Here is a 17,490-nt window from a genome sequence, read left to right on the forward strand (position 1 = left end):
GGATTTAAAAAAAAACAAAAACTTCCACAGGGTTTAAAGTAACTTTTAAAAGTTACTTTATCTAAGACCTTCATGACACATTAGAGGCCAGAGGACCATTCCAGGGCATCAGAGACATTTCCCCTTTTGATATCCCAAAACTTTGATCTTTTAACTAAAAGGCAAAGAGAAGCTTGTGATTCTGGGCTGCATATGTACTTTGATGTAAAAACCTAAATTCTCTTTTATAAAGATTAATCTCTGTTATTCACAATGAGTTGTAATGAGCAACCTGAGAGAGATGTACCTAGATGTACTATAAAATGCTAATAAAATTAGAGCTATATAAACTATAATATAAAACATAGTATGAAATGTAACTGATGGTAGTTCTTGTTTCTATATAAAATACTATCTTTTGTGGTAAAGCTTCATACTCCAAATATTACAAAACCCAGTGTAGTAACTAAAGAAATGGGAAAACAGGAAATGTCTTTAGGTAGCTAAGAGTCACAGGACAAGAACTCTTATACTCTTATTGTTAGGCTTATACCTCTAAAACCAAGTAGGTATTTAAAGAATAGCTCCTGAAGGTAAGAGAAACATAGGCTATGCCCTGACAGCTGGCCCAGGTTAAATATTCCCCCTTCCCCCTCTTGGGAGGTGCAAATTACATCTTGAACTATAATGTAAGTATATATTCAACATGATAATTATTTCTCCCACGTGCTGATTGTAATAAAAAATGGGGAGAGAGTTGCATATTTAATAAGAGATTCTAATATCAGAATCAGTATCAGAATAGTATAATGAGTCGACAGCAACTTTATGTGCCAAAACAGATATTTGTAGGTGATTATCTCCCTTGGTTACTAGATACCCATCATCTAGGAAAGTGCATGATGAAATTCTTAAAAATGTGGGTTTTTTCTTAAACACTTGGCCATCAAAATATGCTCTTAGGGCTAGGAAGAAAGTAGGAAATCCTTATTGCATTGCTTGTTAATCAATAATGTGGTATATGAAGCTTAAATGGCATATTAGAAACCCAATCTTAATACTTGCTGTGTTGCTCAATATATTAGGTGAGAAATTCATCTACGCTTCTCTTTAGCACCCTCATTACGAGAATATTTGGAGTTAAGAGAGGAAAGGACGAGAGCTCAAAAAAGAACAGGTATGTTCATTTCAGTAAGAAATATTTCTGTAAAATGTGTCATAATCAAGAACAGTTTTAGAAACTTTGATTACAATAAATTTATATATGAAGCATAATGTTACCAAAGGATTGGTCGCTTTGTGCGAGATGGGCGGTGACAAAATTTGAAATATAAATAAATAAATGAATTTGGGGATTTCTTTCAACAATGGTCCCAAGAATTAATATCTATTCAGGTGCATTCCATTATACCCTTTAATTATACAAAGAACAGATACAGTAAGAAATAGTAAGCTGACCCTTGCTGTGCACCCCCACATAACCCTTGCACACCCTCCCTGACCCCTGCCGTGCCTCCTGCATGTCCTCCCCAAGCCTCCCTCCAGTAGCCACTTGCTTGCCTGCCAGCTTGCTTGCAAGTTGCTTGGGACTTGCAACTTCCTGCTGGCTTCCCCACTGACTCAGTTATGAGAAACGGGCAGGACGTTGCCTCGCCTTACGACTGTGGGATTCAGTTAACAGTGGCTACCGGGACTACATATTATGAATAAAGGGGACATTACATATCCTTGTCTTACTTCCTGCTCAATGTTGAATCATTTACCAAATGTTCTGTTTTTTTTCCCTCACACACGCTTTATTTCCATCATAGAATGCTGTTACTGAATTGCCTCGGTTTTCACAAAAAAATTCAGCCACTTCTTATTTCCATTGAAATTGGTCTAAATTTTCCCTGCCTGTTTTAATTTTAGCCATGTGCTAGTCTCTTTGACCACATTCTTAGCAAGCATCTTTTTCTGATATACATGTTATACAGTGCCTTTTGCTCATCTTCATTTTTGCCTATTTTTTCCTCCTCTACAGCCTCTTTCATTTCATCCTTCCACTAAACATTCTTTATCATTCTTCCCCTTAGTGTGATGCCATACACGTCTGTGGAACTCTGTAATATAATTCTTTTCATTCTGTTCCAAACAGCCACTACATTTGCTTTCCTTACATCCACTTTTCATTCATTCTGTTGGAATGGATGGATGGATATTCATTCATTCATTCATTCATTCAATTTCTATAGCCGCCCATCTCAGCAAGTGACTCTGGGCGGCTTACAACGATAAAAACCATAAAACCATAAAACAATTACAATTAAAACAGTTACAACACAAAATAAATATACGTGGCTGCCAAGTAAACAATGTAAGATGTTAATACAACCAAGAAATGGGACCAATATGTCTTCTAGTACTTTTTCCTATGGAACTTGTACTTTCTCTTCCTGCAGTTCTACTTAATTCTCATTTCTTTATCTCGTAATACTAGCAAGATGTGTTCTGACCCTCATCATCCTTACTTCTCTCAGTCGTTGATCATAAACAATGAAAATAATTATATTTTTATACTATTGTCTTTGCCATGTTAATGTATGAACAGACATATCTTTAAATGATGTAGTCAAAATACAGATCTTCTTCTAAGCAGATACTCGCCAGTCACCATTCTCATTCATTCGTGGGCCTCCAAATGGTTTGCTATACTCCCTTGTCTTATTCCCACTGATTCATTTATGTCATCTTGGAGAGTAATTTTTCTTTTGGATCACATTTGGAATATTTGCACAATTTTTCCTAAAACCTGATTTTCCTGTTTCCCTGAAACGTAACATGCAACTGTCATCAACCTATGGGATCCCTACTTTCATATACACCTATAATGTAGAAGATACCAGTTCATTCTTTCTGATACCCATTTAATTCCTTTCATTCATAATTAAACCTATAACACCTTTTCCTTGCATATACTGTATAACTACATTTCACAAGATTAGATCTCTTTCATTTAAATCTATTACATCCTTCCCTTTCTGTTGGTTCAAAGGAAACATCTATTTTGCTTTGCTTTCATTTCATTCTTTGATTTATTTAATTTAATAACTATTCTTAATATTTACTCCTCTTATATTCCAAGTCACAACCAAAGACATCACCAGATGGCCCATGTATGTTGAATTTCACCACCCATTATAGCTGTAGTCAGTCGAGGCTTTCACGTAATGCTTTTCAGTCAGATAGAGAAGGTATAGGCTACCAGCCTTAATTATTCTTGGGTCATATGCTGCATTCTCTGTTGATGGTAAGGAGCATACTGATTATGTTTGCCACAAATGTAACCAAAACCTAGTTTTATCCCAAGCAAACTAACAGTACTCTGTGTGTGCCTCATATCAATAATCTAGAGGTACAGCGCTGTACTGATGAGTTGAGCGATCAGTCATGTCTGTAATGGCAAAGGCAAGTTATTTAGGTGCTTAATATCATAATCAAAATCTGGAATCTGGCTTAGCATCTTATTTGTAACCAGTTCAGTTGGTTCAGTGGAGATGTAGGTGCATGGTCAGGTGCTCCAGTCAACAACCTAGCCACAGCATTTTGCATCAGCTACCAAATCAAATGCAGGGGCAGATCAATATACAGCACATTACAGTAATATAAGTGTGACTTTTCTAGTATGTGAACAGTCTCTGTCCAGAAAAGGGTATACTGTAGTTGCTATGCCAGTTGACTTTAAAGTTCAGTTGAGCCTCGATTGATAGTGATGATCCAGCAGCAGCATCAAACTACACATGTATTGTTTCTGAGGGAGTGCAGCCAGAGCGATGTAATGGTTAAATATTGGACTTAGGAGCAGGAGACCCAGGTTCTAGTCCACCCTTCTCTTTGGAAGCCTTAGGTAACTTTGGGCCAGTCATTCTCTCTCAGCCCAACCTACCTCACAGGTTATTGTGTGGAAAAATAGGAGGAGTACTATGTATCCCACCTTGAATGAAAGGTGGAATATAAATTAAATACCATATAGAACAGGCACATTCCCCAAATTCTGCCCCTGAGAACTATAATTCCTACCAGATTGGATTACACATTTATTTATTTATTTATCAAATTTTGTGACTGCCCATCTCCCTCAAAAGAGGGACTCTGGGCAGTTTACAGTAAAGCTAAAAAGTGATTAAAATACAATAAAAACAAGATATCTTAAATAAAAATATAAATATAAAATAGCATCCAGGATGGTAATATTAAAAGTTCTGATTTAAATTCATAAGTACACGGGAACCACTTTAAGGCACTAGGCACCCCCAGGATTGACTAGCCCCCTTCCTGCCCCAAGCGAGATGGCAGAGCCAGGTCCTTAACCCTTTCTGGAAGGCCAGGAGAGAGGGGTCCTGCCTCACGTCTGGGGGAAGAGTGTTCCACAGGGCGGGGGCCACGGCAGAGAAGGCTCGCTTCCTGGGCCCCGCCAATTGACAGTCTCTCATGGACGGGGTCCATAACATGCCTTCTCTGCCTGACCGGGTAGGACGGGTCAATGTAATGGGAATGAGATGGTCCCGCAGGTAACCCGGACCCATGCTATGTAGGGCTTTAAAGGTCATAACCAACACCTTGAATTGAACCTGGAAGCAAACTGGCACCCAGTGCCACTCCTGCAGCAAAGGTGTTACATGTGCCATCCTTGGGGCACCCAAGACTGCTCGTGCATCCTCATTCTGAACCAGCTGTAGCTTCCGGATACTCTTCAATGGTAGCCCCATGAGCGCATTGCAATAGTCTATATGGGAGATGACTAGGGCATGAGTAACTGACCGGAGGGCCTCTCAGTCCAGGAAGGAGCATAACTGGCATACAACACGAAGTTGAGCAAAGGCCCTCCTGGCCATGACTATCACCTGCTCTTTGAGCAGGAGCCGTGAATCCAGGAGGATTCCCAGATTCTGCACCAGGTCTGTCTGGGGCACTGCGACCCCATCTAGAACCAAAGGTGGTAAGTTCCCAGATACAGAGGGACCCCCAACCCACAGCCACTCCGTCTTACCAGGGTTCCAAAGCCTGTTGTTCCCGATCCGAACCCCTCCAGCCACCGAGAGAGGGTGGTCACAGCATCACTTACATCACCCAGGATGGAGATCATCTGCATATTAATGATACCTCATCCCATGGTAATGGATGATCTCACCCAGCGGTTTCATGTAGATGTTAAAAAAAAGTGGGGAGAGTACCGAACCCTGCAGCACCCTACAAAGGAGGGGCGGTGGGCTGGATCTCTCGCTCCCTGTCAACACTGATTGGGACCAGCCCTGGAGGAAGGAGGTGAACCAGCACAAAACTGTGTCACCCACCCCCAGCTCCCTAAGCTGACCTAACAGGATACCATAGTCAACAACAGCCACCCCTCCCCACCTGCCCTGGGGTCTCGGCTGGTGCCATACCATAAACCCGGCCGGGCACATTTCTGATAGGGGCACCTCCCCTTCAGGGCCCAGCCAAGTCTTGGTAATACACGCCAGGTCTGCTCCCTCCTCAGTGATCAGATCACATATGAGGGGGGCCATGTTGTTAACCAGCCTGGCATTAAGGAGCAACAGCTGCAAGCCAGGGCCACCACGAGGACCTGGGTCTGAGTACAGAGGGCCAGAACACGCCACTGGTATCAAACACGGGGCATCTTCCCTGCAGATGGCCCACCCTCTGACTCCCATCATGACACCCCCGCCCCATCACCACCTGAATAGCATAGCCCGCCCTAAATCCCCCAGAGCCTCTAATTCCATTTCCCCCCAATGCCAGACCTCCACAGTTCCTGGTTAGGGGTCCCTCCATCCACTTATGCATCCACAGACACAACCAGTCAACCTCGGGGAGGTGGTGGGCTCCCAAGCACTTCAGCTCACACACTCAGCGCTGTTGGAACCCAAGCATCACCCCCACATCCACTGTGTCCCCTTTCCCAGCCTATCTCACTAGTCGGCAAGGGGCACTATAATAATGGCCGTATTCCCATCTAGTCAATGTGTCCGTGAACTGGTTCAGCCATATACCGCTTCTAATTCAGATGTTATGGAGAAATAGGTATGTTATCATCATATTGATGATACCTAGCTGTAAAACTTTTATGACCATCCCGAATGGGCTCTTTTAGATATTACATTGTTTTGTGGATAAAATAGGGCTTTTATAATTTGCAAAATGCAGTAGTTAATACTACTGTTGCAGCCACCCAATATTACTCTTCGAGGCTGTCCTTGCAAGCAGGAACTGCCACGTAGTATCACTGAAGTAATTTACAGAAACAATCCAGAAGAATACTGTGGATGATGGCCTAAAAGTACTGCTGAAAGCTAAACTTCAAGTTTCTGTCCCTTGGAGGATATAATTTGGCAAATTTAGTCCCCGAACTCTGTCTGAAAAAGATTAAGGTAACTGGTGTTTTTTCAAGAGCACCTTGATTCACCCTCTCCACATCTTCAGGTCTCAGTAGTTAAAAATGATCCCATTCAGTTAGAGCAGCTGGTGCACTGGGCACCTCGGTATGTACTGTGTTAGAAGTAGCATTCACATTCTCATGAAGGTAAGCAGTTTTATCCTCATCATGCCCAATAGATTAGTCATAGCACAGAGATCTTTGAAAGTTCCCTTGGTACTAAAATTAGTCATTGGTACTAAGAGCAGTGTTACTAGAGAAAAGCAAGTCCAGTACCTCATAGCTTGTTTCTATTGTTTCCATTATTGAAACACTTCTATTTACTCTTTGAGATCTTTCTATAGAGGCACATATGGGAATGGGATCTATTCTTATACAGATGAAGTTTTGGAACCTTGTGAAGTTCTAGGCAGAGAGTTTGTGTTTGTACCTTCCTTTCTTCAAAAGGGATTCATAACGTCCCTCGGAGTGAGAATCAGCTTCCCCTTCAGTTCTCTTCTAGTTTCCCCAATCATAGTATCACAGGAATGTTTTCTGGTTAATGCATCTTTAATCACTTGTTGATTTAGCAAGGAGCTTTTTTCGTCTTTGTTTTTCTTTAGTCTGAACCAATATTTCTCACTGAATTTTCTTATTTGCTGCTCAACTGTCTATAGTACAATGGGTCTTCTTTAAACATCGCTTTTTGTGTGGAGGCAAATTTCTGACTTGTGAGTATGATTGCTCCTTAATCTCCTTTGAAAAGTTGCAGGACAGAACCTTCTGTATCTTTCCTAAAGTTACCACATTGACAGGCGGCAGTTGTTCCTTACTTTTAGAGAGAGCTCTTTGAGAACGCAAACCACAAAGTTGTTCCAAGATGGGGTTGTTTGGTAGCAAAGCTGTGATATTCTTCCAAGGCTCCAATCGCAGTTGTAAGTCAGCTGAGATTAGTTTTGATATCCTGGGAGCTTCTTAGACACTAAATGCAATATGTGTGGTGTTTGTACAACTACAAAGCTAGCATATGCTTAAATAATACTGCTAAGCTTTATTTTTTTAACATTAGAAAAATAATGCGATCAGTCTCCTGCATTCACAAATGACTTTATCTGGAGTGTTTTTAAAAAAATCCTCTGCACCACTTGATTTATTTATCCCCTTCATCATTGATATTCTTAAGAAGTGCTGGCTTTCCACAGTGGCTTTACTTATGCCTAAATACACACAGATATCATAAATAGCAAACTAACAGATACTGAAAGAGTGGGGTATAAAATAGATCAAAGCCAACAGACCATGCAGTCATTTCAGAATCTTGGCTGGCTGCTCTTGTAAATAGGAGAGCTTCTAAAGCAGAAAGCATTACTGTATTTATATATGCCTTGACTGGCAGCTCGGTTATTAACTTTATAGAAAGACAGGCAAGGTAAACCCTTAGGAATGTTTGCTCTAGCAGTTTCTGTCTGAAAGAAAATGGAAGCCAAGGTATAATAGCTTGCTCTCTGTTTCCCCAAAGTATTTATTTTAGAACTATGCAGTATAAAAGAATGTTTTCCCAAGTCAATGAACTTAAGCAATGTTGCTTGCTTTCTGGTATTTAAGCATGTTGCTGTTCCTTGAAAAACAAATGCCACATTCATCAGTCTTTTTTCATTTTACTGGCATTGAATTACCATTCTACATTCTCTGACACTCTTTTTCTTGGCATAATAAATTTGAATTATTCTTGTGAATTAATATAAAGTGACAATGTAGGAATAGTTCCTAAATTGTTTTCTCTAAAGATGTGTCCCACAGTTAAGTTCAGCAGAATCCCAACTATAATTACTCTAAAGTCAATACCACTGGATTACTGCCATATTGCAGCCTATCTCAAATCTTTGTTGAAGTTGATGTGGACTAGAATCAGTCCCACAATCAGTAACTTTTGCATAGATGTAGCTACATACATTGCTAATGAAATACCACTTTACTGGTGATAAAATGTTAGGTTTTGCAGTATCTACTTAAACAATTCAGCTGGATGTATTGTTCCACATGAAGGTCACATCTTTGTTCAGCACACTTTTGCATTTCATTTCAGCTTGTACTTCAGTGCCTTTAAAATATATATATATATTCACACACACACACACACACACACACATTTACATTACCTGTAGATATGTGTAATTTCTTCCAAACATTCAAATTCTTTTAAACAAAAATGTTGTACACTTGCTTTTTTATGTAATACAATCTATATAACTCTCTTAACTATTTTAAAGAATTCTCTGGTAGAATACCTGCTGAGAATGCTTTTCTAAGGAAGACTTAGGTAGTCTAGCACCAAGGAGAGACTGTTTCCCAAGTTCTTTTCTCTGAGTGGTTTATATTGCCCTTACCTGCTACTCTCAGTTTTTTTTTAAATTTTCCATTCTGTTAACTACTTTATGAATTTTACTGTTCCATGTAAACTATAAATAAAACATCAGTATAAGAATAGGAAAAAAATAATTATAACATATAGGAGTTGGCTCTCATGGACCTTCATTTTAGGTCTCACTTTTTCAGAGAAGGCAGTTTATATTTTTGTCTGAGCAAATTAATGTGAATTTGGTCTGTTGTGATGACTGGAACGCTCATGCACTCATTCAATTGCGACTCATAAGCTTTTGCTTAGAAATCTAAGCAAAGCATTCAGTACAGAGAAATAATGCAAAGCATTCAGTACAGAGAAAAAGTTGCGAATGAAATTTCCTGCATGTTTCTACAAATAAAAATCACAGTAACTCCAAATTCCCCCCTACTGCCCCCTTAGTATGCCCCCCCTCATTCTCGTGCCAGCAGGTGGCTGTAATGGTTCTTCGTGGATGACCCTGGTGCGAGGAGCTAGCCCAAACAAGATGATTCACACTCCAACCATGCTCCCCCCCGCCTTGCTGGTCGACTCGCAGATTGACATGCATTGTACCAAAATGGGTGTGAGTACGATAAGATGTTCTGGGAACATTTGATCGGGGAGCATGACATCTATTTGAGTTTGCAGTTGGACTTTTGTAGTTGAGTAAATCATAAGATAAAGCATAGCTGATATTAAAGACCAAAGATTCAGAGTTGCATTGTAATATCTGAAAATATGGTATTTATATAGATAAGAAAATATTTGAAAACACATAACAAATGTAATATTTTAAATATACTATAAATTATTACACATGCACAAAGAATAGAATAAAATAATAAAAGGTATTATCTTTTTCAGTGACTTTTTATTGATTTGTAAGCACATCTGATATTGGCATTTTCCAAAATAGCTCAAGTATATTTTCATCTATGGCTGTTTCTTCTTTGACATCTCAATAAGTATATTTTGTCCCTAAAATTCAGCAAAATTCCAGGCAGCTTGCATAAAGATGGAACTTTCCATAGTTACTGTTTATTGCAATTTTTCATCACTATGCCAGAACTTTCACAGTCCGATGATTCCTTGGGTCTAGTTGGAGCAGATTGACAGGAAATTGCTTGGAGTTTCATGTTCAATAAAGAAGCATGCAGCTTAGAAGACACTTTTCTTTCTTCAGACGTTTTACCATTAAATTCTTACCAGAAGATGCTTTTTCTTTACTTTTGGATTAAAACCATATTTCAGCTTTCCATTAAAGTTTCAAAAGTTTATTCTCTTCTGTTTTAGTACAAGGTATACTTTTACTGAAATATCGATAGGTAATGGCCTACAGATGCTGTAGAAAGTAATATTTCTGAAGAAAGCACTTTTTGCCATAAGAACTTGTTCTTCTCAAATATGACTTTTTAGTGCACTGGTTTCAAGGTAGAATATCCCTTTGAAGAGAGCTCTGCTTTCAATTCCTGATGTTTGTTTGTTTGTTTATTAAATTTATATGGCCACCCATGCATGACTCTGGGTGGCTAACCGTTAAAAAACAGCGTAAGAACATAGTAAAAAAAACAACAACTTTAAAAACAACAAAAATAACATAAAATAACATAGCAGCCAAGAAACTCAGTTAACACAACCAAGACCCAGAAACAAATTAGTTGGGAAAGGTACTAGTAGAGACCCTCTGATTTTTTTGCCACTGACTATAGGCTAACATGGCTCTCCTCCTGCAATATATACAGGAAATAGAAAAAGACAAACCAGGAGGTTTTATTTTCCTTCTGAGTTTGCTAAGGTTATTCTAGGGTACACACTTCAATTTTCAACTACTTCTCAATGCTTAGCCATCGTGATCAGAGGAGATCATGCAGCAATGAATACTTTAATAGAAGTAGGGTTGTGTTTAGTCAGCTGAAGATATTTAAGCCTATGTTATCACAAACTGCATGCATGGAATAAAGGTGAGCAATTCTGTAACTGAAATAAAATGAAGCAACACTAGAATAAAGCTTTCTCAGTATCTATTACTCTATTACTCTCTGGAAAAGTAAGACATGCTAGTCTCCTAACAAATAAAATAAACCTATCACTATTTATTGTTCAAAAGGTTAATAGTCATGTTCAAATATTGCATATTTTTCTATAGCTATTTTTATACTATTAGGTTCTGTACAAATTGACCATGAACACAGAAATCCTCTAGTCATTTCAAGTATGTTATCTAAACAGAAAACATTCTCTAACACTGCTTTGATCTGAATCTTTTTTGCAGTGAGTATTATATGAAACTCCTTTTTTGGTTTTCTTTATTTGGTGAACATCTGTCAGTTTTTCTGTATTTTATTTCTTCCTTTTTTGATAAAGGGATGTTCCTGGAATTCAGCTGATAGCAGCAGGTTGCTAGAAATTCCTTTCTATATTCAATCTACAAATGCAGTATTGAAAAGATATTGCTAGATACCTGAGTCCTGAAACATCTTACAGAGCCTAGCAACACTGGGTCTTTAAACCAGCTGTTGAGCAAATTGTAAAATTAAGCTAGCTTTAGAGGACAAAACTGAAGAAGTTGTACTGTCACAGTAGAAGCTAAGTTGTTGAATAGATACATTCGTTTATCTTCTTTAATGTACTTCTTTGAATTTTTTAAGCTATTTTAGGAAAAAGTGTCATTAGAAAATCCTTCTGTATCCACCACTGAGAGAGAGAAATAAGGAAGGTATACTTTATACAATCTTTTATATGAACTCAAATGATGGAAAAACAACACATAAGATACTGCTATGTAACAGGTTTATCAAGCCCAGTTTTTCTGTCAGAATTTCTTTTAATTAAAGATCTCAAAGATTGAAATGGGGTCTTTCATATGGAAGGAATGTGCCCTATATCTGAGCTATGGTTATAAAGTTGAACCCTAGTTTAGGTAGAGTTTTGTTCAATAAATTAAACATGTTCAATCTTTTTCTCTTTTATTCCAACCCTTTGCCACTGATGCCAATTCAGCTTCCCATGTTTGAATGCTTTTCTAATTGTAGCTGTTGCTCCTGCTCTCCACTATTACCTGAGAAGGATTTTCTACTTTTTCTGTTCCTGAAGCCTGCTTGAATTTAAACCAGATATTGTCAGTTGAGAGGTAGTTAAATATAATGATCAAGAGCATTACATATGGGAGTCTCTCTTTAAAATTGCTAATCAGCCATGAAGTTGCTAGATGCAAAGGAATTTGAAGAGAGCTATATAAATGCCCTATACAGAGTCTGTTCATGCCTTCCTTAACTGAATTTCCATGAATGTAATACAAAATGTATGTGATGACTGCCCTACTCAGCTTACCATTAAATTTGATTCATATGTGGTTAAAGTAGAAATCTCTTTAATGGAGTGTAGTGTGCAGTGCAGTGAAAAAGTTGCGAATAGAAGTTCCCGCACTTCCCCTGAATTAAACAGCCCAATGAACTCACCCCGTCCCCCTTCTTCAGTATGCAGCCCCCCTTTCCATGCCAGTCAGTTCAGTTCTGGGCAGATGTCTGCAGCGGCTCGGCAGCTTGACCTTGGATGCCAGAGATAGTCCAAACAAGATGCTTTCACACTCCCGGCTTGTCCCCCTCCCACTTCTGCTGACTTGCAAGTCTCAACACGTGTTGACTCCAATCATGCATGCGAGTTGGATCAGATGTTCTGGGAATGTTTGATCTGGGAGCATGACACTGTAATCATAAGTTATTCTACAATTCTTTGGGCTTTATCTTGGGCAGTGGGGGAAACTAACTGAATGAAAATAAGAATTTCCTGCTGCTGGTATACATATGAAGTACTGTATTGAGATATAACTTTTCTGTTTTAAATGCACTATTTAAAAATACTATATTCGCATTCATTTTTCCCTTGTACAATGACACTCATAATTGTCTTTGTAATTTTTATTTTAAATACTGAGAGCTAATGAAGGCATAAACTTGATGTGTTTTTCTGAGATAAAATATACTGGGGAGTATAATTAGTGTTAAGCAAACACTAATGTTACGTCATTATGACTAATGTGTTAAACAGCTGTGTTTTGCAATCTGATTTGCGTCTACCCGTAAAACTCACTACCCACCTGCCCCCACTCACCCCTGCCTGTAGCACTCACATGCATGCCTGCCTGCACTTGCACCTGCCCATAGCATCCACGCACCTGCCTGCCTGCCTGTAGGATGCACCTGTGTGCCCATCCATAGCAACCCATCCACCCACCCTCACTCCATAGCACTTACTCGCCTGCCCATAGTTTTCACCCACTGGCCTGCTTGCAAGCTGTCTAAGAAGGAAAGGCTTGTTGTGACCATGACTCTTCCTGCTCCCTTCCCCACTGACTTTGCTTATTGGAAGCTGGCAGGAAGTCGCAAGTTGTGGTCATGTGAGGTCCTTGCTTAATGACTCACAGTCCTTGCTTAATGACAGCAATGGGGACTGCCAGGATTGCCATAGCTAAGCAGCATGGTCACGTGATGTCATGTTTTACAATTACATAGCTTAGCAATAGAAATGTGGGTCCCAATTACCATCGTTACCCGATTACCTAAGTCCTTGCTTAATGTCCATTCATTCAGTGTCCACTCAAGGTTATAGTGCTGAAAAAATGGACTTGTGACCAGTCCTTGAACTTAGGACTGTCATAGCACCCCCATGATCATGTGATAAAAATTTGAACCCACCCACATTTACAACTGCCTGCCCCACTATGCCCCTAGCTGACTTTTGTTGTCATCCTCACCTGCCTCCCCTCCTCTGGACTTACCATCCCAGCCATGTGTAGGGAGGCACCATTGAACGTCCTGCAGGCTGGCTGATGAGAGCTACAGGCAGGTGAGTATATGCCCCTGCCCTGCCAGGAAGGGAAGGGAAGGGGCCCTGCTGTGCCTTGTCATGTGCCACTGCTGGCCAGAATGATCCTTTGCCGTGGGGCTGGGCCTTCTTGTCGTGCTGGGGCATATTTTTTTCTGTTTCCCCCACCCTAATTGCATGCCAGTATCAAGCCAGGGCACGGGGGCCACTCAAGGAGGCATGGCTCTTGGAAGACTGTTCCTGTGGTGGCAAAGTCATGGGCAAGATGGGCCTGGGCAAGTGATGCAGGGCGCTTCTCATTCAGTAAGCTGCTGATGGTGTGCAGGAGGCAGTGGGCTCCTAAGCAGCTGCTTCTCTGGGGCTTGCTGTGCCATGGCTCAGGGGCTCTGGGGCTGCTTGCCGAGCTGCAGCTTTGGGGCTGCTTGTCATGCTGCAACAACGGGGCTGCTTGCCGTGCTGCTCTTGAGCTTCTCTCTGCTTGAGGCTGCACACCTCAGTGGTGGCAAGCCCAGCAGAGAGAAGGAAGAACATGTCTGCTAGGAGTAACTGGGGGTAGGTGTGACAGTGGAATACAACAGCCTGTTCATTTTGTCCATGCTGTGTAGGGTGGCCAGAAGGGCAGAGATGGGGGGGAGATAGGCAGGAGAGGGGAGTTGCAAGGGAGGTAGTCCTTTGCCTTGGAAGAACTGAGGTTCAGGGCTGGGAGAGACCAAGCCGGGAATGTCTTCAGTTGGGTTGGGCTTCGCCTAACGACCGCACAGGATTCACTTAATGATGGCAACAAGGACTGCCAGAACTACTATCACTAAGGTGGTTGGTCATGTGATGTTTCGCTTAACAACTACTTCACTTAGTGATGGAGTTGCTGGTCCCAATTAGGGTCGTTAAGTGAGGACTAACCATACTGTCTTTCAGCCCTTGTTTGCTCATTTTCAGATGTCTCTGTCCATCTTCCCCTCTTTTGTAAACCTCCTCCCAAGGTACACAAATTTAACTCCTTGCTCTATTTTTTTTCCATGATTCCATTTTCCCTGTCAAATACAACTATCTTCATCTTTGGATATATTCATTTTCAGATCCATATGATTTATTGCATCATATAATCTGTCATCTGCTGCAAACTGTTTAGTTTATAGCCAACAGAGAATCACTTGCATACAAAAATGCATTCATATTCTGAATTAAACAACACATCTCTAATGCAACAATAAGCACTGCTTATACATTTATCCATAAATACATTAAGCACACAAGGGAAGTCCCAAATCCTTATTTTACTGCCTTCTCAGTGTTTAACCAGTGTCTAAGTGTTCCATTTATTCTCTTGCTCTTCCATTATACTCCTGTTCCATTCAGCAATCCACTTTTATCTCTGTATTCCAAAACATGTGTAATTCAAACCTATTCACTTTATCACACACTTTCTTTAAATCAACAATTAGCTTTCTTTTTCATGGTTATATATTATTCAGTGAACTGTTGAAAAACCACAGTTTATCTGTACATCTCTTGCTGGGCACAAAGTTACACCGTGCTTCCCAAATTTACTCATTGTTATCTTTCATGCCCTTTTAATCAAAATTATGCTAAGTATCTCCCCAGGCACACTTAACAAATTAATCTCCCTCTTGTTTTCATTCATTCTTTACTACAGTGTTCATCCAGTTCTCAGGCACAGATAGAGCGTTAATGCACACATTAAACAAATTGCACAGCCATTCCATTTCTTCAGTAACACCATCTACTGTAGCCCAGTGTTTCTCAACCTTTGCAACTTTAAGATGTGTGGACTTCAACTCCTAGAATTCCCCAGCCAGTATGCTACAATATTTATCTTTTTAATGAAACAATTTAGATTTATTAAGCATTGACAGATGTTCGAAGTTTTGAATTTGCTTCTCAGATGGTGTAGTTATTTATTTTTATTTTTTATTTATTTATCAAATTTGTCACCGCCCATCTCCTCCCGCTGGAGGGACTCTGGGCGGTTATTATATTGCAGAGAATAAATGTAATAGAAGATGTACTTTGTGTATATATAATTATCATATGGAAGGAAGGTTTCTCCTCTACTTGGACTTGAGTTTCTGTGTACAGGGAGCTTTTGTATGGGGGAAGCACTCAGTCCTGCCATATTCCATTTGCTATCAAACTTGTTTCAGTCTGATAATAGTTCTACTACTTTGTTCTACCATTTCAGTTGCTCCTTTAGTAAAGTTAATGGTGGGGAGTTTGAGTTCCTCCAAATGCTGAAGCAGTAAAACCATAAACCTTGATTAAAGTGCATTATATGGAGGGCCACAGATTCCCTGACTCTAGACTGCAATAACGCATCAATAGTAAGCTTCCTTTTAATGTGCAAATGTGGTGAAATGATTTGAAACAATGAGTTACCTTCCACAATTGTGTTAAATGAGTTTTTTAAATGAAAGAAAGGCCTAATATAAGGAATTCTTCATTGTTACTTTTTAATTATTTCGTATAATATTTTTAAATTATTTCCTGTCGTATTTTATAGTGTCTTTTGCATGTTTTGAATAACATGAACTATTGAATTATTTAAATTGTACCCAATTACCTGTAAATCTTGAAAACAAAGTCTTGAAAATAGTGCACTATCATATACTACTAATTTTCTTATGCTCTTCTTCTGCAGAATGACAGGGAGGGAGTTCTTTACTCGATTTCCAAATCTTTATCCATTTTTGCTCAGTCAGTTGGAACAAGTAACCAGTACAGTAGACAGGTAAGAAGATGCATTGTTATGTACCAGAACAAACAGTGTTAGAGGAGGAAAATGGATTAGGATAACAGTTGCTGGACATGCTTCAAAAATTATTTGGAAGCAGTGCTTCAGACTTAGCATGACCATGGCACCCCTGTGCTGTCCATAGAGGAGACTTATTTTTTTTCAGGCCTACATGTCAGCCTGAATAAAGGTGTGGCTCCTTTAAGCGGTCAGTTCATTACAGGTAAAGATGTTTTTGTCTGGAAGCCTGAAAAAGACAGGCTGCCTTAATAAGTAGTTCTGAAGTGCCTTTTCCATACCATTTTTAAAATTACTTACAGCCCTACTGTTGAACAATTTTAATTGTACTCTTCATGCTCATGTACTCTTTGAACATAAAAAGATGACATTCTGCATTAAAAATTATTTAATATTACATTAACCTGTGATTTTAAGATTCAGCTTTCCCATAAGGGGAAAAAATTATCATTTTTTCAATATGCTTTCTTATTGCAAAGTATTGTGTGTGTGTGTGTGTATTTTAAAGTATGTAAAAGTAAAGAAATTTGGTCCATGACCATGAAACTCCATTCTTAACATCTGGCCCCTGCTGTATCTATATTAACATTCAACCGAGGGTAGAAGATTGTAATTCGGACAAACTTTGTATATTTTTCATGTAGTAAAACCAAGGAGTTGAAGCTTCACCCGAGCTTATTTCTCTTGCTTTTGGTGTTGAGTAAGCTGTATCCATCTCCAATGGATGGCACATATTCCACCCTTAGCATGGCTTCCTTTGTTCCTCTTATTTTGAGGTAAGTTGCATTTTTCATTTTTAATGCTTAGTTTTCCTTGAGAAAGTTCCTAATTACTTTCATTATATGAAGTATTACTAGTTTAAAATACTGTTTTCATTCATTCATTTACAGTGTTTGTTTTTTTAGTAAGTGTAATCTAGTGCATATTCTCATGAGAGAAGATTAATTATCTTGAAAGGCTAAATGAAAGATTATTTTATAAGCAGTTAAATAGTTAAAGCACTGCGGTTATTTTTCTGCCTTTTTGATTACTCTAGGGACTGCATTGATGGGTGTGAAGATCCAGTTGTGTGGTCTTCCCACTGCCTTTCAAGAAGAGAAATGGCCAAGATCTAGTTTAGTTCATTAGGAAGCCCTGAGGGTC

General features: G+C 39.4%; 1 protein-coding gene across 1 annotated transcript in view; it reads left to right on the forward strand.

The window, feature by feature from the left end:
* THADA (THADA armadillo repeat containing) overlaps positions 1–17,490 on the forward strand; it is a 145,503-nt gene that overhangs the window by 68,521 nt on the left and 59,492 nt on the right. The window contains exons 26-28 of the mRNA XM_063302892.1: positions 1,065–1,156; positions 16,237–16,326; positions 16,992–17,123. Coding sequence (XP_063158962.1) covers positions 1,065–1,156; positions 16,237–16,326; positions 16,992–17,123 — 314 coding nt within the window. The remainder of the gene's footprint in view (positions 1–1,064; positions 1,157–16,236; positions 16,327–16,991; positions 17,124–17,490) is intronic.

The sequence above is a fragment of the Candoia aspera genome, chromosome 1, assembly GCF_035149785.1.
Source record: "Candoia aspera isolate rCanAsp1 chromosome 1, rCanAsp1.hap2, whole genome shotgun sequence".
Lineage (NCBI taxonomy): Eukaryota > Metazoa > Chordata > Lepidosauria > Squamata > Boidae > Candoia > Candoia aspera.